Genomic DNA, 22,976 nt, shown 5'->3' with positions numbered 1-22,976 from the left:
GCCGCCGGTTGATCCCAGGGGATCAGAAACACAGTGAACCGGGTCCCAGGAGGCGGATCAGAGCGGTCGTCCTGTTTCAAGTCAGCAGCTTTGTTTGGGAGAAAGTGACTTCCTGTTGGTCGTTTCAATCAAGTAGAAAATCAATAATAACAGTTCGCATGCGCACTAGCAGCACGATGCTAGCAGCCAGCCTCTATGGCGCAGCTCTACAATGTACCCAGAAACCCGCAGACCCCGAGGAGGTCTGAGCGAGTCTGCCGTACCGATAAAGCTCAGAGGACGCCGCCGGTGGGCGCCAATGCCCACCCACAGCCGTCGGTAAGGTGTGGAATCCTCGGTCCCGATCGGACGGTTTAGGCGGGCTGCAACGGGATACAGCCGACACCCACGCCACCCTCGTGACTCACCATCGGCGCCATGAACGTCCAGCGGTTCGTGTCGGGGTTGTACATCTCCACCGAGCTGAGGTTGGACTGTCCGTCGTACCCGCCGACCGCATACAGGCGGCCCGACGTGGACACGAGCGACACCCGGCTGCGCCGCGTGTTCATGGCCACCAGGAGGGTCCACTGGCTCGACGCCGAGCTGAACACCTCGGCGCCACTCAGGAAGCCCGAGCCGTCGTATCCGCCCGCCACGTACATGTGGCTGCCCAGAGCCGCGGCGCCATGGCGACACCGTTTGTTGAGCATGGCCGCCGTCGGGTGCCAGCGGTTGGTGTGGTGGTTGTAGTACTCCACCTGCAGGTAACACAACGCCCAGGTGAGTTTCATCGAAAACAATCGGACAAACGCTTCCCTAAACGCTCCGTCACTCCTACCGTGTTGAAGATCTGTAGGCCGTCGTGGCCGCCCGACACGAAGATCCGTCCGTCAAACACCGTCACGCCTGCGGCGCTGCGGCTCGCGCTCATTTCCGTCACCACGGTCCACCTGCGGAGCGGCGCCGGCCGTCATAACAGGAGTTTGCATTAACAAATACCTGAAACTTCAGGGATCTGTGACCATTTTGATCTGGTTTTCGTTTTGAGAAACGTTAGAGAAAGGCAAACGTTGTTGTTGTCTATCTACTCGCACAAGTGTAGAAGAACTACTTACTATGGCCCCTCGACATTTCTTATATGAAAAAATGGCAATTTTTTGTGTTTTCTGCATAAATAACCAGTAAAAAATTTAGACTTTTTAAGTTAAAATTTAAAGCTCAAATTAAGTTTAAGGTTAAAATCCTCAAAATCAATAATAAATACTTTGTAGTTTGTGCCAAAGATAAAATTAAAAAGATTTATGTACACAATTTGGGAATTTCTTTTTATAAATTGTAAAAATACAGAAGATTTTTTTTGTTATATTTTTGACTTTTAGAAAGTGCAAAATTTAAAAAAGCCATTTTTTTTGTCTTTCATTATATGATCATTAATCTACCATTACCATTACCATTACATTATGCTTGTTAATGCATAATTGTACACATTTCTTATTAAGCTCATTCATTTTTATGGTGGGCTGGAAGCAGATGTCCAAGTTTCTGACCTGAATCTTGTTATTTATGTGTAAAAAAGGAAAAATCAGTAAAGACAATATCTTCTTGAAAAAAAAGAGGGTGGGACAATCCTTAAGTGAGTTGAGGTGTATTGGGTGGCTCACCGGTCCGTCTCAGGGGAGTAACATTCCACTGAGTTCAGCGACGACTTCCCGTCGTAGCCTCCACAGACGTAGATGTGTCCGTCGATCACCACAGTGCCCATGGCGCTGAAAACAGCAACACAATTCATCCAGTCACTCCCCTAAAATCACCAGATAATAATTTCTTTATCAACTAGTGTAGCTCTTAAATATAGTATGTGTATGTGTATATGTGTATTACCGTAACTTCCGGACCACTGAGCACACCTGAATATAAGCCGCACCCAACAAATTTAAAAATGCAGAAAAAGAAGCTTGGAGCTACGTGATGCACCGGAATGCATCACCCATGTATTGTCGGCATGAAGCTCGCCAACCCGTAAAAATCCAGAAATTTGTCGTGTCACTGTTTAAACCACAGGGTTCAAAGCATGTGGAAAAAGTAGAAGCTTTAGGTCCGGAAATTACAGGTGAAGATTCTGTATTTTACATGTTATTCAGTGTATTTATTGGATTTGTGGGCGTATCGACCTGCGCTGACTGTTCATGCTCGACACTCGCGTCCAGTTGTCCGTCTCCGGGTTGTAAACCTCCACCGTGCTGAGCCGTGATTGGCCGTCGTATCCACCGATGGCATAGAGGAGTCCGTTCACGACGGCCACGCCAACCCGGCTTCGAGCCGTCCTCATGGGCTGGCAGCGCTCCCAGAAGTTCGCGATGGGATCAAACACCTCCACCAGGTTTAAAGAGTCTCCTGCAGGAGGCAAAAGACAAACTCCATCAGCCGCCATCCTCAGTTGAAGCTCGAGTTTAGCAGGCAAGCGTCGTTACCCGAGCTGTTGAGTCCTCCCACGGCGTAGATGAGGCCTGTGATGGACGTGCAGCACCTCTGTCGGGTTTTGAAGGCGGCCAGGTGAGGGCGGCGGTCCGGCATCAGGTGGAAGTCTTTGGCTTCGTCCACCAGGTCTCTGATAGGAAACAAGAGGCCACGGCGACGTGAGTGGATGCAGGAATATTTGAGTTACGCCACAGGCGACTCCATTATTCCCTCACCTGCACTTGTGGCAGCAGCGCACCAGCTCGTCCTGCTGGACGCGGTCCGACAGGAACTGAGGTCGACACAGAGGGAGGCGGATCTTGGACAGCAGCTCCGGGAGCAGCGTCTCTCTCCGATCTCGGTCGTGGTAAACCCAGGCCAGCACCGCCTCAAACACCTGCCATGGGTGAAGCAGTCAACATGGGACCGAAACCAACACGGAACAAACACAAACGCGCCTTCAAGGTCGCGTTCGTTAGGGTAAGGTAATACTGCTTTTATGCACTGGGTGGCAGCAGCGAATCAATGATCCTCAGAGTTTCAGGCTTTTGCTGTGAAGCCTGCTACACACAAAAAGTATGTGGGATGTAAACAATAATGTTTTGGGGATTTATCTTCAAATAAATCCCCAATCTTCAAACACATAAATGCCACAAGGTCGAGGGCTCCGTTTCATGTTGAAATTGCTAATTTCTTGTTCATGAATGGATGGCGCAGGTTTATGATGTTTTATTCTGGTACAATCACGAACGATCATTTCATGGTCCAGCTCTGCACCAGTGAATCATGAACATTTATAAGTAGCTGTGGAGCTGTTGTGATCAAGACAGCCAATCTTAGGATTTTCTCTGTATTACACTGCTTCCTGTAGGGCAAGGGTCGGCAAACCCGCGGCTCTGAACACCACGTAAAGTCACTACGCAACAATAGTGGCGGGAAGAATGCGGAAGTTGCATCTGCAGCTCGGTGGTCATCCGAAGCTGTAAGTCTCTGTTCTCTGTGACACAGCTTGGAAAACCTTCTCATTCCCAACAACAGCGTCCGTCTCCTGGAGACGGACGCTCAGAGGAGCGTCTGAACCACGTCGGAATATTATCATGAAATACTCCATGAGCTTCCATTGTTGTGCAGATGACACACAAATCAATTTGTCCATGAAACTAGACGATACGGATCAACTTGTTAAATGAGAAAACTTTTTTTAGACATAAAAGTCTGGATGACCTGTAATTTTCTGCTTCTGAACTCAGATAAAACGGAAGTTAATAAATTTGGTCAAAAACATCTCAGAGGGAAATTATCTGCAGATATAGTAACACTGGGTGGTATTAATTTGACCTCCAGTACCACTATGAGGAACCTCGGAGTTATTATTAACAAGGATTTATACCTCAAATCCCACTAAGGATAGGTGCCAAATTCAGTACTTTCATAGGTACCGACCAAATTCCGTCAGTATGACTCAACATCGATTCACATAAAAGCAAATGGTTTTGATACCTAAACGCATCCTTGTGACAGTGAGGGAGTGGAGGAGTAGGCGATTTTTCGAGCCGGACTTGAACAGAGCATTGCACGCACACGCAAGCAAAGCATGGCTGATGGAAAGCGATGGAAAGCGCTCAAAGGTACGGCTCCACTTTTCAAAATGCAATGCGGATAATGCTCACTGCAATATCTGTGACGTGAAGTGCAAGGCCAGCGGCGGGCATGCCTCTTATCTGAGGAAGTTCCTGGTTAGGCACAAGATTTTTCTCATGGCTGACGAACGCATAATTTGACAGCCAAACGCTGCAGAGTTGTAGTTAAGGGTTTTCATGTTGAAATTTGTGAAAAAAAACTGTGATGTTACAAAACAAACAGTTGGATGTTGTTTTGATGTATTTGTTAAAGTTTACATAGTGAGAAATAAATATGTTAAATTGACTTTTTATTATGAAACAAATAACATTTATTACCACATAAACACAAAAAAGTACTGAAAATTGGTGCCGTCGATTCTCTGACACCAGGTATCGGTACCATACTGACTCAAATGTGAAAGGTACCAATCCCTAAATCCAACATTAAACAAGTCTGCAGGACTGCCTCTTTTCACCTGCGTAACATTTCTAAAATTAGAAATTTGTTGAACCAGCACGATACTGAAAAATTAATCCATGCAATTGTTACTTCCAGGGTAGATCACAACACGTTCAAGATCTTTTGTCCTTGGAGACGACCAGCATAATGAACGTTTGATAAAGAGATTAAACATCATGTTCACGTGGGTTTTATGCGGTTTTCATGCATTACAAGTGACACAAACACACACTTCCACAGTGTGACAGTGACTCTGATGGCAGACCCTCTCTCCAGCGCCTCACCTGCTCCTCTGCCTTCACGTTGAGCTCGTCGCAGCCGACCAGCTCCAGCACCTCCTCCGTCCTCAGGCCCAGGAACTCGTCGGACACGGAGACCTCCACAAAGTGCTGGTGGAGAAAGCTGTTGGCCGAGTCGTACAGCGTCGTGCACATCATCGTCTCCGCGAACTGCCGCACGCCCAGACAGTTCTTGGGGTGTAACCTGAACGGGGGAAACCACACACGCACGAGTCGGATGAGACTGTGTCCACATAGAGAATGTGTTTTATATATATATATTAAAAAGTACATTGTACAGGTTTTATTTTCTCCAAAAAATTCTAAAATCTCCTCCACGGACGAGTTGTCCACTGAGGGTGCTCTCTATGGGTGAATTTTCCAAGGCTTCAGTTTTTGTGGACGAGTTGTCCTACAATCGGTGTGCACTCACCTCTCCTGCAGGAAGGAGCAGCAGGCGTCTTTAACATTCTGCAGTTGCAAGAAGCTGGAGCCGATCAGGAGAGACTGCACGTTCTGCTGGTCGATGGCCACGTGGCCGCTGTACGCAAAGTTAATCAAAGCCTCCAGAGCGCTGCAGGAGGGGAGAGACACAGGTTACACTGGAAACACCGGGTCGATCACACCGTTTGTTTCACTGTAACTGGTTGTACTGCTTCCGCCACACCGGTCTGAACCGGTTTTTAATTCATGGTGGTTAATAAGTCGGTGTGGAGGAGTGTGTGCAGGTCAGGGTTACCTGGGGTCCATGCCCTGCATCAGGATCTCATCCTGTTTACACTCCACCATGTCGTTGGTGAACATGGCGTGAAAGTATGGGATGGAGGCCGCCAGCACGATCCGATGGGCGCTGAACTTGTGATCCCCCACCTGCAGACAGGAGACATGAAATCCAATTTTCTAAACAGTAAAAATACAGTTCGGTAGTTGGTAATCCAGCTACACAGCAATGCAACAGGTTGGTCTTTTATACTAATTAAAAAACAAACAAACAAACTATGATTTAACAGATGTTTCAACTATCTGCATATCAATTCCATATCTGGAAGTCACCTCATCTGCCCTCCTGCGCCTCCATTATTGTTCTCTGCTGCCACAATTAATATGTGCTGCAGACTCAGCAAACTGAATCCGGAGACATTAAGAGGATTAACACTGATTAAACCGGCTGCGAGTCTGCACAGACGACAGGTGAGCGCTCAGACCCTCCACCGGGTGATGGAGGTGAACATCCCCCAAACTGACATTTCCATCTGACGTCAGGAACTTTAATAAACACGTGACCCTCTGACAGTCAGTCTGGTCAATGACCATCAGCTCCTCTGCGGGTCAAAGGTCCGCCAGTAACCGGACCGAACCCGTCACCTCCCGCCGGGGTTCGTGATGTCAATAACCGGTCAACTCCCGTCACAATCTGCAGTTCGCCTGTTAGCACGTCTGCTAGCGCCGTTAGCATCTAGCTGTCAGCTAGCGGGCTAACCAACCTAACCCCCTCGCGCGCTGCCGCCCTTACCTTGAGAGTGACGTCGCACAGCTTCCCCTGACGTCGGATTTCCTCCATGACGACATAACCTCGTGACGGCAGGTCGTGCACCGAGAAGTGAACCAGATCCTCGAGCTCTTCGCAGAGAACGTCTCCCATCGTCAGCACGAGCGGCGGCGCAGTGCAGACTGAGCCCCGCGAGCCACCGTACACCGACCGCGAAGAGGACTAAGCCCCGCGAGCCACCGTACGCCGACTACATATCCGACGTCATAGGTGTAATTTGGATAATTATTTTTTTTAACATGTTTTCATTTGACGGTAAACTTTTTAGGGATTATTTTTCAGCTCCAGCCACTCTTTTAGTTTTAGATATTTAACATTTTTTAATAATTCCAGTTTCCGTTTTTTTTTAGCTGTTTTCAGGATTGGACAGTTCTTTACTCAGCAAGAAATGTAAATAAAGTAAAATTGAAAACAAATCCTTTATTTACATTAAATATCCAGAAAGGTTCATGGAGCCACTACAGAAGAAGTCACTGTGGCTCCAGGTCTGCAGTTTTAACAACTCTGGTCTAAACCATTCACCTGAAAAATTTAAACTGTTCTTCTCCACACAAATATTAGATTGAAGTTTATGTTTTAAGTGGATTTTTTAAATGTAGAAATAGACACTAGCATTACATCTTAGTGAGACAAACTGATTACCTATTAATTTCAATTTTAACTATTGTCATAACTTCATGTTTTTTGTAGCTTTTTTAAAAAGGATAAATATGATTAATAATTGTTGTTCAAATTAAATTAAGATGACTTAATTGTTTCAACAGAAGTATTGCTTCACAATCAAACGTCTCTGCTATTCGAGAGATACACAAATGAAATAAAACACATCAGTAGTAGTTCTTCATTCAGTTCATGAATGACATCTCATTGACATCTCATTACAACCTCTGTGGTTATCTTTCATTATGAAGTTATTTGACCCATCAACCAACCAAACTGCAGAAAAATGACACAAAAGTTAAAAAAAAAAGTGGGTTTTATTTACACATTTTTAGTGTTTTAACCTTCAAAACTCTGAAGCACACCTGTATGCCGGAACACCATCAGAAACCTGGAAAAAAGCTGCAACGGTGTTCAGATAGCAAGAGTGGTACCTTCAGGAACATCCAAATGTTTCTGCTGAACATTATTCTGGACCGTGCACATTGTCCGCGTCCCTGAACGCACCACACAGCGCCATGTCTCTTTTATCACCTGCTGGTTTCTGTCTCCACTGAATCCAAAGCAGTTGAGCACTACTTTCATTCAGCTGTGATCTGGCGGAGTGGAGCAGGAAGAACAACTTTGGATGGCTCCTTTAACCCTGCACTGAAAGTAAAAGAGAAAACATTCCTCGGGAAACTAAACAGTTTAACAAACGTGAAACGGTGGAGAAGTGAGCAAGTCTGGGAGTTCACGCCGACAGGTCGCCACCATCAAACCGGGCCTGGTCGTACACCTCAGCCGACACCTTCCGTCCTCCGAACCAGCGGTGGTTCAGTGCGTGGATGGCTCGGTTCATCTCCACCACCTCCGAGAACTCCACAAAGATCTTGACGATGATGTCAGCGTCGACCTCCTCGCCCTGCCGCTCCTGGTAGATGATGACACGCTTCACCTGGCCGAACTTCCCACACTCCTCCGTCACCTCGCCCTCCAGGTCGTCGTCGATGTCGTCAGGGCCGACCATGTTCCTCAGGACCATGACGGTGGACTGATGAGACACGAGGAGACGGGCACGTTATCAAGTCTGTCCTGCTGAAATGTTCCTTCACAATAAATCCACTGAGGTGTACCCTCGTCATGTCGAAGAGAAAAATCTTCTGTCTGAACTTGTGTCTTCATTTGGTTGGGTTTGCTTTCACACTGGACCTTTGAGAGTGGACAAACTGCATGGACAACGTCACGCAATTACAACAGCTCCTCATCTGGGGGCGCTATCACCCGAAACAAGAGAAAAGTTCCACCTTGAGAGACATTTTCAAAAAGCAACATTTTCAGTGACTCAGAGTAGCATTGCGGTGTAAACGGACACCCAAAAACACAACAAAAGTTTTCCATTTTTACTTGAAAACATAGTTGTGTAAACGGGGCTAGGAACCACAGTCGCAGTGTTTTAGTATCCCGAAAACCTTTTCTTTAAACATTTCTATGTTCTCTGTCTTCTTCTGCATTTTTAGTGAGTCACAGCACCCCTAAAAGCCTGACACATGTACTACATGCCCTTGGGCCTCGTGTTGAGTTGTGTTCAAAGTGACTTGTGGATAGGATTTTTTTTTTGAGAACACCGGGAGAAAAAGTTTTTTTTTTTTGACTTGAGTGGACAGGGTCAGAGTCTCACGCACCTCCGACTGGGAGTCAGAGTCACACCCTCCTCCTGCTGGGAGTTCCACTCACCTCCTGCTTGCGCAGCAGCTTCCTCATCACCATCTGCCGGGCGCTGCTGCCGCTGATGCTCACATACTCCTGCTGGCTGAGTGGCTCAGTGGTCCCGTCCTCCTGCGCCTCCTGTCGATGCCCCTCCTCCTCTTTCCTCCTCATCTCAGAGCCAAAGGAAAGCGCCAACTGCAGGGACGTGGACAGCACCGGGTTGACCAGCCCCACCTGGGTCACGCCGCCTCGACCCGGGGTCACACCTACAATACATGAGAGCACAACCGGAAGGAGAGGTGGGTGAGCCGGGCCAGGGGCGGTCCCGCTGACTCCCCCTCCCTCCCCCCCTCTGAGATGTGTGCAAGTGTACCACATGAGTGAAACTCCACGAATCACACAGCAGCCGAGACTCACTGGCCAATAGGAATGAGGGGCTATGAATAAGGGGGAGGGGCAAAAGACAAGTCCTCTTCACTGGGTTGGTCAGTGTGCAGCAAAAGGGGAGGGGCTAAGAGGCCACTGTCGGTGCAAATGTCAGGGATGGAGAAGGGGGAGGAGGGGGGGAGGAAGAGAGAAAAACAAAGAGAGAAACAAAGGATAAAAGAGAAAAAACTATTAGTGGAGATGCAAACTACTTCCTGTACGCATCTGAGCTGATGTCTGAGAGATGGCGGCGCGACACATTTCCCTCGAACTCATCGCACGCCGAGTCCGAGAGATTCAGAGTTTATGTTGTACAGTTCCCCGATCGATTAGCATGAGATCTCTAATACTGGTGTTCAAAACAGAGCAAATCAATGAACAAAACCAGGAAAAATGATGAGAAATCGTTGATGTGACAGCAGGGTGTCCTTGGTGTTGTGGAGGCGGGGCTTTGATGTGTTACGCTGGACAGTGATCCTACCTGTGATGACACCCGGGGCCTGGGCGGCCATGACGGCCTGAGGAAGTCCCCCCAGCTGCTGGGACAAGAGCGCCGGTCCAGCCAGAGCGCCGAGCACCGACGCTCCCACCGCTTCCTGAACAGCCGCCAGACAACTTTCTTTTATTGCTTGAAATATCGGGCAGTGGCAAAAAGTGTACCGCGTTGAGTCACAAGGGTTCAGAACGGGGAGGCGGAGCTTTCGGACCCACCTGAGCGGTGATCTTTGCGGTGGCAGCTGCAGCAGCTACGGCGGCAGCAGCGGGAAGCCCTCCAGGAGTGGTCGGTGTTAGCAGGGGCATGGGGGGCGTCACGGCTTTCCCCACTCGCAGGTACTGACCCCCGAGGTCGAACAGATTCATGGAGGCCACGGCGTCCTGGGAGGACTGAGGCTTGTCGTATTCTGGAGACCCAAAATCAACAAAGCTAGAATTCACTCCACTCAGCTGGAGAGCTGGTTTCGTTCCAACTCCATGAATCAAGCGGGCTCACCGATGAAGCCGTAGCTTTTGTGCCGCCCCGTGGTCGGCTCTCGGGCCAACATGCAGGACTTGATCCTCCCAAAGGCCTCGAACACACTCTTGATGTCGTCATCAGACAGGTCCGGGTGCACCGATGCCACGTAGATCCTGTTGAAGGCCCGAGCTTCCTCCGCCAGCTGGTCGATGATGGGCTGAGCCTGGCCAATGTTACTGGGCCTCCCGACCTGCAAAAGGACGAGGACGGACGAGACGAGGAAGGAGTGTCAACAAAATGCTGACGTCTCAAACTGTGCGTGAAGTTGGACTCACTTTGATGTTTCTTCCACCAAGGACGACCGAGTTCATCTGCTCCAGAGCGAGCTGAGCGGCTTCTGGCATCTCGTATTCCACGAAGGCAAAACCCTGCAGGTACCAACGGCAGGAATCAAACCCAGGAAACTGGAAACCGGTGGAAGAGGCTCCTAATGTCTTGTAGTTACACTGTGGTGCACTGGGTGGCAGTATTTAGTCCACATCACTGAGTCTTCAGTCCTGCAGCATTTACAGTGTGTGTGTGTGTGTGTGTGTGTGTGTGTGTGTGTGTGTGTGTGTGTGTGTGTGTGTGTGTGTGTGTGTGTGTGTGTGTGTGTGTGTGTGTGTGCGTGTGCGTGTGCGTGTGCGTGTGCGTGTGCGTGTGCGTGTGTGTGTGTGACCTTGTGCTTCATGGTGACAGAGTCCCAGGACATGTCGATGCTCTTGATCGGTCCGAAGGGGGCGAAGGCCTGTCGGATGGTGTCCTCACCCAGCTCGTAGTAGATGGAGCCCACGTAGACCCGGCACATGATGGCCAGAGCTCTCTGCCGCTGAGCCGCCACCTGAACACCACAAAACCACATCAGCCTTCGTATCGCCAGCGGGTCAACTCGACGAAGCGTCTGGTTGCGAACTCACCGACTGCAGAGGAGTCAGAGCGTCTCCCAGACCCATCGTCAGAGATGCCATCTGACACACACACACGCAGAATGGAACAGGGAAGTCAAGCAGGAGCTGAATGCTTCAGTGTGGAGCGTGAGGCGAGTGTTACCTGTAAGCTGTTGAACTGCTGCTGCTGCTGCTGATGCTGCTGCTGCTGCTGCTGCTGATGCTGAGCCATCGTCTGTTTGACCAGGACGCTCCTGATGCTCTGTTCCATCGCGTACTTCTTCGCCTGCACAATGAAAATGGCCAATCACAGCTCAGCGGAGGTCTCAGACCAGAGTTAGGATTTCTGAATGGGGGGAAAGAAAGTTATGACATTGTCGAAGCTGAGATGAATACATTCATCACAGCAGCATCGCTGAATCCACATGCAATAATATCTTTTAGATGTGCTACTTAAAAACAAAATAGCTGGCAAAAGATGAGCCCGGTGAAAAATTGTTGGATTTATATGTGTGGAAGTGAAATGTATTAATTATACTGACTTTAGAAGTTTTAGTTCCTCATTGCCAGCTTATATGGGTGACGACAGATGATTTCCATGAAGCTGACTCAAGTAATGCCTTTATGATGACGGTAATGCTGCCAATGAAAGCGATCAAATGAGCATCAATGTCATGCCGTCAGGTTCAGTTTGTAAAAACATACATAATGCAACAACGATAGGAGGAATTTTTGGGACATTTAAACCGTATGTTTCACCAGACGTATTCATGCAATTTGGCTTGAAGTTGAGATTTTAGTCATTGTTTGTAATAATTGTTGGTTTTGTGAAATTATAGGCATTTTCATCATGTAGACTCTGCGCCACAACAAAGACAACCCGGCTGGGTGTGGTCCCTGAACTAAAATGTGTTTGACACCTCTGGCTTAAACGATTCAAAAGTCTTTGGAAGAAAGCTGTTTGAAGCTTTGGCACTGTGACTGAGTCTGTGAGCTTACAGGTGCATAATCTATTGATCCGTGTCAAAACGGCTAATTAAATCCATTGGTTTTCCACAAAATTTTATGATTCTGTTCCGACTCACATCTCGCAGCTCGAAGGCTTTGACTTTTACAGTTGTTCCAGCAATTTTTCTCAAATTGATGTACAACACTTTAGCTCATTTCCTTCATGAAACAAAAGTTGAAGTTTGCCTCACACATGGAAAGACAGGCAGCTTTATCCTTTATCACCTTGTGAGACTTTCGATCCGATAGGTCTCACAGTTTGTCCAAAAAGCCCCAACAACAGCATGCAGACCACTCGTATCTGAACTGCAACTGGCTGCCACCGTGTCTGAGGTGGAGAAAAGCTGCTGAGAAACACAAATTGGGGAGACTCTAACCTGCATCGTGAAATGAAATTACATCAGTGTCGTCAGCACATGCTTCTTGTCTCCCACAGTTGTACCTGAACCTGAATAAACACATTGGAATAAAATTGCACCTATACTTGTTGATGATGCTATGTGAGAAAATGTGAGACCTTCTGTAGCGCCTCCTGCTGGTTGGCGGTGAGCGGCGGCAGACCCAGCTTGGTGGTGATGCTCGGTCCATTCTCCATGATGGGAGCTGGCCCTCCCTGTGAGCAAAACAAATACACCCTCTAATTTATGATGGAAACATGAACTAAGTGTTTACTATATCTCAGCATGATGGAGACAATGTGATGAATTCATTTGCAATCAGGGAGAATCCATCATTACTAAGATATCAGAGATCTATAAATATTCTACATACACATCTGTTCGGTGTTTCAGAATAACTGGTTCCCATGTTGACCGGTGACGGAACAACATTAGCCCCCCCTATTTGCTGCTCGTAACAGGCGTTAAAAATTCGACAGGATTTCGTTCAAACCTTAATAGTAAATGCGGATAAACGGCGTTCGCCAAGACAGCTCCGAGTTCCTGCCGATTTTTTAACACCTGCTGTTACTCCCGGCAACAAGAGAAGCTAAAGGAAATAGGCAACCAGTTACTAGGGGAACCAGTTCATCCGGAACACCGGTGACTTCTCCGAGCTCCGTTAGCTTAGCATGCATCTTTCACACGTCGTACCGCAGTGACGGCCGCCGCCATACAGCTCAGCTCCCCGAGTCTCCGGCTTCGCTCTGCGGGTCGCTACGCAAGATATACAAGAGTTTTTTTTTCATTCAGATATTTGTATCGGAGCTGTCGGTTCTCTGTCCCAGCCTGAAGAACACCGTTGACGTCACTTCCTTCCACAGGAATGTCAAAACAAAAGACATTTAAATAGTTCGTTTATTCTCTATGGAGCAAGCAGCAGTTTATTAATGCCGATTCTCAATTATGTTCAGTGTCACATTTTTCCAACAGTCTACATTTTTAAATGAAAAAACCCTCCCCGCCCCTTTTGCCTTAAAATAATTAGAATCACTCTATTATCCCCTTGAAATAGCTCCACATAGAATGAACCGTAAAGTTAAACAATATTAATTTAACTGCCCATATATACAAAGTAAAGCTCAGCAGTGATGGTATAGAATAGCAGAATGAGCTTAACAAGCAACACAACATGCACTATTGCATGTCTAAATGCCTGAATGACTTGTTGCTTTACTGCCACAAATGTTTTTTACTTTTTAACAGCATTTTGTAAAGTGGTGATGAATAAAATGTATTATTACTATTACTGGCCCTTCTGATAAAGACCCTCCATGTTCACCCAGTCCAGTTTGTTATATATGTGAACCCCAAATACTTGTAGTACTCCATAATGTACAGCCGGAGCCTTTCTGTGTGGAGTTTGCATGTCCTCCGTGTGTGCATGGGTTTCATCCCAGTCTGACGATAAGCATGCGAGGTTAAGTAGTGACCCCAATGGATGATTTTTATCTTGGTCATGATGAGAAAATTATACCAATACAGCTTCTAGTAAACCGACTTTATTAAAACATCTGAATCCTTAAACAGAACACACATTTACATGTTTGTTTTGTTATTTCACAGCATATTACATGTTTACAACGAGAGCGGACACCCAGCTGCACATTATACAGCATGCTGATCAATAAATAATCCATGTCTGATCAGAAAAGTCTTTGCATCATATTAGAGCCACGTCAGCTGCTGACACGTTATAGCACAGTTTTCATGGTTACCGCAGATGATTTCATGAGGCACCAGAAGTGAACACCTGTGGTCAACACACAAAGCTGATTGATTATTTGCAGGTTTCAAATGTTGGGAAAAAAACTGTGCCGCTGAATGCTCCACGTTCAGCTGGAAACAACTAGCTGCAACACAGACACAACCTCCAAGCACTTCTACATCCACAGAAACGGTCTTATCGTTCTCTGGGTCACGCTTGAAGAAGAACCCTGTAAAAAGATGAAGCAGCTGACATGGGGAAGTTCCCCACGGGTTCAGTCTGACACAGAGAACATTCCTGCAGCGGATGGTGGAATCCTTGACGAGAGGCAGACCACTTGGTAAAGAAGGCTTCAGAAGAAGTATCGACAGGAATAATCACTTCTACAAATAAAATCCTAGAAAGCAGTCCTGGAAACCTGGAACAGAACCAGACATCCATAGTTCTGTAGCAAATTTATAATCCAGAACTTGGCGATTTGTTCTCGAGGTATTGAATGAATCAGATGGTTTATGGTGAAAATGCTTCTGCAGCTGTGATTAGAGAGACAACGGCTCCAAAGTAGACCCACAAACGCTGTACAACTGTTTCTTTCTGTATCTGCAGTTCAGTACATGGGAACCATGCAGAGTTCTCAGGATTTTGACCTGGTAAATATGAAAAGGACGTTTGTAGGACGTGATGAGAACAATGTCCTCTGCATGAGGCAGCTGTCCAAACCAACACTAAGGGCAGAGCTCAGCATCCAAACGGACACGTAGGACATTGTGGTGAAAGCTGGTTCCCTTGTGCAGAATTCAAATTAAAGGTGGTGCATGGTGTGGTTACTTCAGAGTGACTCAGATCTAAAAGGGCATTCCTCCAGAGATCTGCCGGGCCACCTGCTCGTCAGGACTCTCCTCCTTCTCCCTCCTCTCCTGGTTCCAGTCCTTCAGGCCCTCCGGCAGCGTCGTGTCCTCGTCCACGCCTCCGGTTCCCTCCACAAAGTCCTCGTATGTCGACTTCTCTGCGAACGGGCGTTTGCCTAGCAGCTCCACCATGTCGTTCTTATCCAGAACCTCCTTTTCCAGCAGGCGCTGCGCCACCTGGAAAACACCGGAGGAGCACAGACGTTACAGTCAGGACTCTACAGGAAACATCACAGATCAGAAAACACCCACGTGGTTCTCCATGTTGGGAGTTCCCGTGAAGAAGTAGTCAGTGCTTCTCTGAATTTTGATATAAATGTTGCTGTTATGTAATGCTTTATCAAATCTCATAAACCATCTGACTACAGAACAATGCAGCATCGTCTCTTTGGACCATTTCCAATGAGCTTCAGCTCAGAGGAGACTTTATCCCGGTGGCATTTCAAATCGTGCTCACACTTTTTTTTTTGCAGATCAGCTTCAACTTGTATTTGTGGATTGCGTAACAAATGTTTGTGGAAAATGTTCCTGAGCTCTGCCGAAGAATCACTGCATGGAAGAGTTTCCTAATCAATTGTCTGAGATTTGTGAAACTCTCATCATCTTTACATATTCAAGACATTACCCCTCTGAGCTGGCCTGTTACGCCCAGAGGGTCGTAGAACAGAGTCGACACATGTGGCTCTTCAGCTGCTCTAGTGAAGCTTTCAGAGCAGGTCATGTAAATAAAACCTTTTTCTTCATTCTTATTTAGGTTGCATTGCACAATGCTGCTTACAAATAGTCTCATGTCCAAGCTAAAAACAGCTAAAACATCCAGAATAGCTGGAATTGTAAATGTATTTAAAAAATAGGTAAAATCGCAACAAAGCATTTGCTTTTTATTAGTTATTGTTTATTTTTGTTGTTGGTGTGCTTGAAGAAAAAGTGGCAAAATTCATAAAAACAAATCCTATAAAATACATACATATATATGTGATCAAATATAACCAAATTGCACCTGTGACACTTTATGAATACAACCTCAGTTTTTGTATCTATTGCCATTTCTTTGTTTTTCGTTTTCACATAGTTAACATGTCCTGCAGCTCCAGACAAATTTTATTTGGTAGAAAACAGTTGCAGACCTCAGATGTAGAATCTAAAATGATTTATCTGTGGGTTTGTGAGCACAGCCGAGGGGCACCGTACCTTCTCCACCTCGTCCTTTTTCTGGTTGAGTAGCTGCTGCGTCCTCTGGTATGCCTCACTGATCAGAATTCTGACCTCGGTGTCGATCAGACGGGCAGTGGCCTCGCTGTACGGTTTCTCCAGAACCATCTCACCCTGCCGCGGCAAGTCGAAGGACACCTGGCCGACCTTCGCGTTCATCCCAAACTGAACGATCTGTGGGAGAGCAAAGAGACCACGATCCAGACAAGCCACTCAAACGTCCTTTATTCCTCATGTGAAACACTCAGAGCCATGGTATGACCTCTGACCTGTGCATAAGCGCTCTGGGTGACCTTTCGGAGGTCATCCTGAGCTCCTGTTGTGATCCGTCCAAAGAAGATCTCCTCGGAGACGCGGCCTCCCAGAGTCATGCACATCCGGTCCAGCAGCTGCTCTTTGGTGTACAGGTACTGCTCTTTGGGGAGGTACTGGGCGTAACCCAGACCTTTCCCACGGGGGATGATGGACACCTGCACAAGAAACCCCGGCACCGTCACACATCAACATCACAGGTGTGTTATTGAGAGATGCACGATGATATCGGCACAACATTGTTAAGAACACCCCTCAAAAAATATTTTTAAAAACTGCCACGAAATGCAGACGGCCATATGCCGAGCTTGCCGTCTGCTGCGCACACACACCCCAACTCACTGCAAATGAGTTTATCAGTTCTATTTTAAACATGGTGCGTTTCACATAGACAACGAATGGAAAGCGAGGAAGTGATGGATGCTGCGAGCATGCGAGTTGGACGCAATGTCGCGTCCTTCAACTCCAGATTATATCGGCAACATTTTGTACTGAACATATTGGCACATTTTCAATACTGTGCATCTCATGTTATCATGCGTTTACTGTAACAAGACACCAAACCTTTAGCAGAGGGTCAGCGTGTTCCAGGAACCATCCAGCAACAGCGTGACCAGCCTCATGAAACGCCACCGTCTTCTTCTCATCAGGCTGCAGGACCTGAGTCTTCTTCTCCAAACCTTCAACACAGTCCAGACAAACATGTCACAGGTCTTCACAAGGTTAGATGGAAAACTTCAGTCTCTGGCTGCAAGTACTCTTCTCTACCTTGATAAGAATCAATCTCTTCCCATCTACCTGCAGCATGCTATTAACACCACAATTAATTTAAGATCTACATCGTCTTCATTCATTTGACCCAGCACAGGTTAATGTTTCGAGACAAATCTCATTGACTCAAGTTTATCCGACTTCCTTTAGCGTTTTTTTTTCTCCCCAAGGTACTATCTATGTGTGTAATGTTTCCATTACAGGAATATATGAAACTTTATTTAATGGTTGTCCTCAGCTGTTGAAATGGCAGCCGGGCTTCAACACTCAGTTCATGTCATCTGACAGTGATCCTGCTTCTTGCTTGAGTTTCTAACCTCCGATGACTCTCTCGATGGCCTGCTCAAAGTGCTTTTGGTTGATGGCGTCTGAAAGGTGGCGGGCAGCGATCAGAGCGGCCTCATTACAGACGTTGGCGATGTCGGCGCCTGATGGGTAGAGAGCAGAACAAACCCTCAATCTAAGAGATCCTGGTTGTCACTGAAGGGGAGACAATGTTGATTTCCGCATGTGTACCATGAAAGCCATAAAAAAGTTCCAAGCGTAGATGCAGCCTGAAAATATCAATCACATTAACAACATTTTACCTGAGAAACCAGGTGTCAGTGCAGCCATTTTCCTGGCCAGAGCCTCTTTGTCCAAGTCCGTCTCGAGCTTCAGAGGACGCAGATGGACTTTAAAGATGGATGCTCGTCCTTTGATGTCTGGATGACCTGAAAGGAGGAACATTTGTGTTTGATTTGAACTTTTGTTAAGGGACAAACTAAACAAAAACCAAAGTTACCGATGTAAATCTGCCTGTCAAAGCGTCCAGGTCTCATTAGCGCAGGGTCCAGGATGTCCGGTCTGTTGGTTCCTGCCAGAACCACGACATTGGTGGCGGTGTTGAAGCCTGAAGTACAAAGAAGAGTGAGATTTCCCTCCTCTGTGTTCGAACCCCCAGTAGGATCTCCAGAGTGCCGTGAACCCACCGTCCATCTCCACCAGCAGCTGGTTTAGTGTGTTCTCCTGCTCGCTCTGCCCTCCGAAGTTCCCACGCCCTCGCTTTCGCCCAACGGCATCAATCTCGTCAATGAAGAGAATGCAGGGCGCGTTCTTCCTCGCCATGACGAACAGATCTCTTACCTGCACAGGAAAAGGATGTCAGCATCACTGACGACTGTGTCTGTGTTCTTCAACGAGCCAACAGAATTAAGTTATTTATCTCTCCCCACCCTGGCAGGACCGACGCCCACAAACATCTCGAGAAACTCGGAGCCGTTGACGGTGATGAAAGGTACGTTGGCCTCGCCTGCCGTCGCTTTAGCCAGAAGAGTTTTCCCGGTACCAGGAGGGCCCGTCAAGATGGCTCCCTACACATGGAACAAACACCCATCAAAATAAAATACACACTAAATAGACAAAGGACATAAAATCAGAGAACTGCAACCTCATAACACGAGGTAATCAAGGTACTTTACTGGAAGCGACTCCCTGCCTTCAAGGTTATTGTTGAAGCATTTACTTACAATCATAATACAAACTAAAGTGCGCCCCTGGTGGTCAAATGAATACAATGCACTTTATGTCATGATTTCTCTGAGCTGGAAACGAAAATTTTGCGGGCCGGTTCTAGCCTGCAGGCCGTACATTTAACACTCCTGCCTTAGTGGGACTATGGCCCATGGTACTGGTATTGTTTGGGTTCATGAAGAAGTTGACAAAGTTTGTGACTGATTTCCAGCTTGAGCCAAGATAAGACTCACCTGAGGGATTTTACCTCTCAACTGATCTCTGGAGTATTTTCCTTCATATTGAGGGGGATTGTGGGATCTTTTCGAGTTTGTTGGGAAATTGTTGGGTTGATCCTTACTTTGGGGATTTTAGAACCAGATTTACTGAGAAATTCTCGTCTCTCACTTTCCTGATGCTCACCTTTGGGATTTTGGCCCCCAGGTCTTGGTATTGCTTGGGGTTCTTCAAAAAGTTGACAAACTCCATGATCTCCAGCTTGGCCTCTTCGCAGCCTGCCACATCTTTAAACTTGACATCAATCTCGTCTTTGAGGATCTTGGCCGTGGTCTCACTGACGCTGAACAGCCCGCCCATGCCCCTCCCGGGACGCCCGGTACCCGCTGGTCCCCGCCGCAGCATGAACAGCAGGAAGCCGATGATGAGCACTGTTGGGAGCATGCTCAGTAGGAATGTACTGGAAAAAAAACAAAACGCCAGATTACCAAACAAGTTTTGGGGAATCAGTGTTGTTGATTGGCAATCCTCACCCGTCGCTCTCAGTGGAATAAACCACCGGCAGCCGGTTCTCTCCTTCAATACCCAGCTCATATTGAGCCGTCTCCAGATTCCTCTCAAATGTGTCCACGCTGCCAATGTTGAACCACACGTATTGCTGCGAGACAGTCACCAAAACGATCCATCAGGATTTAACGGGAACTGAAAGCAAGTGTTCATCAAGCACGGTGCAACTCACCCCGTCGACTGGCGTCTTCCCGTGGGAGAAAACCACCTTTACGTAACGCTTGTTGACCACTTCCAACCTTTCCACCTGGCGGACAAACACACCACAACTATGGGAGCAAAACTTATCAATCACGTTCTAATAGTTCATTATTTTCACTTAATGTCAGAATGTCTTCTGTCTTTCGAAATGTGACAATATACTCCATTGTCAAAAGACATTTTCACAGATTGCAGGTTTTGTCCTCACCACTCCTTTGGACAAGTAGTTGTTGACAAAATCCTTCCAGGTAACCTCTCGTCCTCCATCTCTGAGGAAGAAATAGTAGGTGACAGCGGTCCAGAACGCAACGCTACTGAACACGTACATTTTAAACTCCTTATCGTCCCAGGGAATCTCCCCCTGGAAATATAGAAAATAAAATTATATATGAACATGAACACACAACAAAGTTCCAGATTCACAAATAACAGAACTACTGAGCTTTTCACCAGCACCGACCTTCTGCAAACGGCTGGACCAATGTGATTCATCCTTCCGACCTCCTCGTTTCCCTCCTCCACCTCCACCTCCTCCTCCTCCTCCCGACCCTCCTTCACCTGCCCCACCTGCGTCTTCACCTCCTCCTTCGCCTGCCGGCCTCCCAGATGCTCTCTGGGCATTAGCAGGTTTGGGTTCTGACAGCAGAACCGAAAAATCAATCATCAACTCTTTGGATCAAAATAACAAATAGTATAATGTTTGTGATTACGTCTTTGAGTATCTTTAAGTTATCAAATGTAATCTAAAGTGACAAGCAAAGTGCAAAACTAGACATCTGAGTAGGTCAGTCTCTGGAAATCTGTAGATATAAGTACATCAATTAAACGGATTTTCACCTTTGGCTGCAGGTTCAGCATCTGTGTTTTGGGGAGTTTTCTCACCGTCTGGAAAATATTTCTCAAAGCCTGAAGTAAGAAAAAAAAACATGTCTTTAAGCAAAACACACAAGCGAGAACATCATATTTATCTTAACCATCACAACACACACCGTACCTTTTGGTGGTCTGGAGCTCAGGGTCCTGTAGGCTCCCAACAGGTCACTCAGCAGACTCCGCCGACACTCCACCTGCGCCATTGAGGCTGAAGACACCATCTGAACACAACAAAAGATTTCATCTCAATCTCAGTGTTGACTCATGATTTAAAAGCAAAACGTATACTACAGGTATGTGAGCATATGGGTGTGGAAGTGATTTAAGTTGATGAACGCACACAGTTATTACACAGATCAGATCTGTAAGTTTGAAAAGTGGGATGCACACAAATAGGAAAGGTGTCAGTCTCCACCAGGGGCCGATACTACGACGCTGGGTTTTCGCTTATTGGGATAACGTCAAGGATTAACCCTGGGTTTTCCGTACTACGACAGAAACTAGAAAGAAGAGCAGTGAGGAAGATCAGCCCAACACATTTCTGCTGTAATAAAGTGAAATTGAGTGATCACAATGCTGTGACATCCATTTAAATTGTCTGATTAATTACTATGGTAAATTTCATGAAGTCCTGCATTAACAAGTGGGGAATGGTCTGACTTTGGACGGGTCAACAGTGTTGCTTTGAGCCTGTGTTTAAATTCTTCATATTCTCAGAGAACAATTGCTCCTTCTGTAATAATTTTATCATTTTGAACTTTAAAGTTTATGTACATGTGAGAAAAATGTTTACATTTACACTGCAGAGAATGATGACAATCTCAACATAAAGCCAATTCTAATGAAACCTTCTAGTGTAAAACACTGCGATTATATATATAAATAAATAGTTGCACTACACCTGTTTTTACAAACTCACTTTAAAAACATGACTTTGAGGAGAAGGCTAGTTCACTATCTTTCATGGCAGCAACACTGGTACGATCTCGGGTCTCAGTATCGTGTCATCAGCTCATCTGAAGAACTTAGTTTAAAAAATTCAATGTTGTCTTTGAGATTTTTGCAATTTGTTTGATGGTTTGGTGGATGGATTGGAGTCTCACACATGTACTATATTTGAAAACCCCTGAATTAAAAAAAAATCTTTACAAAAATCCGGGTCAGATTTCTCAGATGATGATGTAAACACCAGTAAGACTTTCTTCCTCTTGGAGAGTCACGCATATCAGTTTCTGCAGTGAGAGATTTTGCTCTTCGTTTTGATAACAGCTCTGAAATGTCACCTTAAATCCGATGTCTCTCCAGAGTTAATTTTCTCTCTCCACCTGACGATAACGGTTTACATCACCGCTCGATTCTTGATGTCACGTAAGACACGGGCACGGGCTGCGTCGTAACAGCAGACCTGTTGACCACGCGTCCTACTCTGCTTCGTTTACCGGTTATATTATATAAAGGATCATAGAGCATAGATAACCAGGTGGCAGAAGGCTTGTGCTCAGCCTCCGGGGTAGCGTTGTCCAGCCCGCGGGACAGTGAGGTAACCTCTCCTCGCTGTACCTGTGCGGGCTGTCAAGGTTAGCATGCTAGCACGCAGACCTCCACTCACCAGCCTGCTGGGAGCTCCGGAGGGCAGCAGCAATCGGAACAGGCTCCGGCAGCCCGCGGACAGCCGCAGGTATTTGTGAGCCATCCTCCCCCCGCAGACACAGTCCGACACGTAGCGACGAGAAGCGGCGGGGACGAAACTACACGCGACCGCAGAAAGGTGCTGCTATTCCGTAATTGTACCGAGCTGCCATCTCTGCTGGCTTCTTCGTCTGGGCCAACCGAAGTCTGTTTGTGCTGAGAGCGCCCCCTATAAATAGACCGCTGCATGGGCTCCAAGCACAATAATAATAATAATAATAATAATAATAATAATAATAATAATAATAATAATAATAATAATAATAATAATAATAATAATAATAATAATAATAATAATAATAATACATTTGCAGTGAACCTCTGCTTTCATGTGTTCGTTGGATATTCTGGCCCGACCGTGTATAACAGTGCCACCTTGTGGTCAGTTATGCCAGTTCTGAGGAGCGACTGTTGGGTAAAAACATTTCACAACTCTGATTATTTTTATTAGCTTGTCTGCTGGACTCTGTCAGGAGACCTTTATATTGTGATTTGCTCCATGGTGGTTCATGGTATGTTGAAAGCACACACCCGTTAGACTTGTGCCCTTTTGTAATA

General features: G+C 46.5%; 3 protein-coding genes across 3 annotated transcripts; all 3 read right to left on the bottom strand.

The window, feature by feature from the left end:
- klhl18 (kelch-like family member 18) lies at positions 1-6,453 on the bottom strand. Its single transcript, XM_080503156.1, has 10 exons — positions 6,313-6,453; positions 5,539-5,669; positions 5,233-5,373; positions 4,806-5,004; positions 2,676-2,836; positions 2,454-2,590; positions 2,154-2,376; positions 1,644-1,748; positions 821-932; positions 1-740 (listed from the first exon to the last, which is right to left on the bottom strand). Exons 1-10 carry the CDS (start codon positions 6,439-6,441, stop codon positions 354-356), a joined length of 1,725 nt encoding a protein of 574 aa, XP_080359282.1. The 5' UTR covers positions 6,442-6,453; the 3' UTR covers positions 1-353.
- An 874-nt stretch (positions 6,454-7,327) lies between these two features.
- On the bottom strand, positions 7,328-13,186 carry puf60a (poly-U binding splicing factor a). Its single transcript, XM_080504138.1, has 11 exons — positions 13,104-13,186; positions 12,530-12,625; positions 11,168-11,290; positions 11,035-11,085; positions 10,797-10,958; positions 10,414-10,506; positions 10,115-10,328; positions 9,835-10,025; positions 9,605-9,719; positions 8,725-8,963; positions 7,328-8,041 (listed from the first exon to the last, which is right to left on the bottom strand). Exons 1-11 carry the CDS (start codon positions 13,122-13,124, stop codon positions 7,742-7,744), a joined length of 1,605 nt encoding a protein of 534 aa, XP_080360264.1. The 5' UTR covers positions 13,125-13,186; the 3' UTR covers positions 7,328-7,741.
- A 758-nt stretch (positions 13,187-13,944) lies between these two features.
- On the bottom strand, positions 13,945-22,538 carry afg3l2 (AFG3-like AAA ATPase 2). The gene is made up of 17 exons (XM_080503083.1): positions 22,339-22,538; positions 20,851-20,950; positions 20,694-20,762; positions 20,317-20,492; positions 20,065-20,217; positions 19,828-19,902; positions 19,622-19,746; positions 19,275-19,548; positions 18,575-18,712; positions 18,332-18,485; positions 18,145-18,252; positions 17,948-18,073; positions 17,678-17,788; positions 17,154-17,269; positions 16,547-16,747; positions 16,257-16,451; positions 13,945-15,242 (listed from the first exon to the last, which is right to left on the bottom strand). Exons 1-17 carry the CDS (start codon positions 22,420-22,422, stop codon positions 15,003-15,005), a joined length of 2,445 nt encoding a protein of 814 aa, XP_080359209.1. The 5' UTR covers positions 22,423-22,538; the 3' UTR covers positions 13,945-15,002.
- Positions 22,539-22,976: the final 438 nt, after the last annotated feature.

The sequence above is a fragment of the Blennius ocellaris genome (assembly GCF_963422515.1).
Source record: "Blennius ocellaris genome assembly, chromosome: 10".
Classification (NCBI taxonomy): Eukaryota; Metazoa; Chordata; class Actinopteri; order Blenniiformes; family Blenniidae; genus Blennius; species Blennius ocellaris.
Note: the sequence above shows the minus strand (reverse complement) of the source record. Positions and strands in the feature narration are given on the sequence as shown.

What these genes read in the sequence shown, in the direction of transcription:
- afg3l2 (XM_080503083.1), bottom strand. Translation starts at nt 22,422, where the DNA reads ATGGCTCACAAATACCTGCGGCTGTCCGCGGGCTGCCGGAGCCTGTTC. An exon ending in ACTACTTGTCCAAAGGAGTG is followed by an intron (nt 19,903 to 20,064) that starts GTGAGGACAAAA and finishes TTTGTCCGCCAG; the next exon opens with GTGGAAAGGTTGGAAGTGGT. An exon ending in CATCGAGAGAGTCATCGGAG is followed by an intron (nt 17,270 to 17,677) that starts GTTAGAAACTCA and finishes ACTGTGTTGAAG; the next exon opens with GTTTGGAGAAGAAGACTCAG.
- klhl18 (XM_080503156.1), bottom strand. Translation starts at nt 6,441, where the DNA reads ATGGGAGACGTTCTCTGCGAAGAGCTCGAGGATCTGGTTCACTTCTCG. An exon ending in ATGCAGGGCATGGACCCCAG is followed by an intron (nt 5,374 to 5,538) that starts GTAACCCTGACC and finishes CCCCTCCTGCAG; the next exon opens with CGCTCTGGAGGCTTTGATTA. An exon ending in GGGAGGACTCAACAGCTCGG is followed by an intron (nt 2,377 to 2,453) that starts GTAACGACGCTT and finishes TGCCTCCTGCAG; the next exon opens with GAGACTCTTTAAACCTGGTG.
- puf60a (XM_080504138.1), bottom strand. Translation starts at nt 13,124, where the DNA reads ATGGCGGCGGCCGTCACTGCG. An exon ending in TGGCGGCGGCCGTCACTGCG is followed by an intron (nt 12,626 to 13,103) that starts GTACGACGTGTG and finishes TTTTGCTCACAG; the next exon opens with GGAGGGCCAGCTCCCATCAT. An exon ending in AGCAGGAGGCGCTACAGAAG is followed by an intron (nt 11,291 to 12,529) that starts GTCTCACATTTT and finishes TTCATTGTGCAG; the next exon opens with GCGAAGAAGTACGCGATGGA.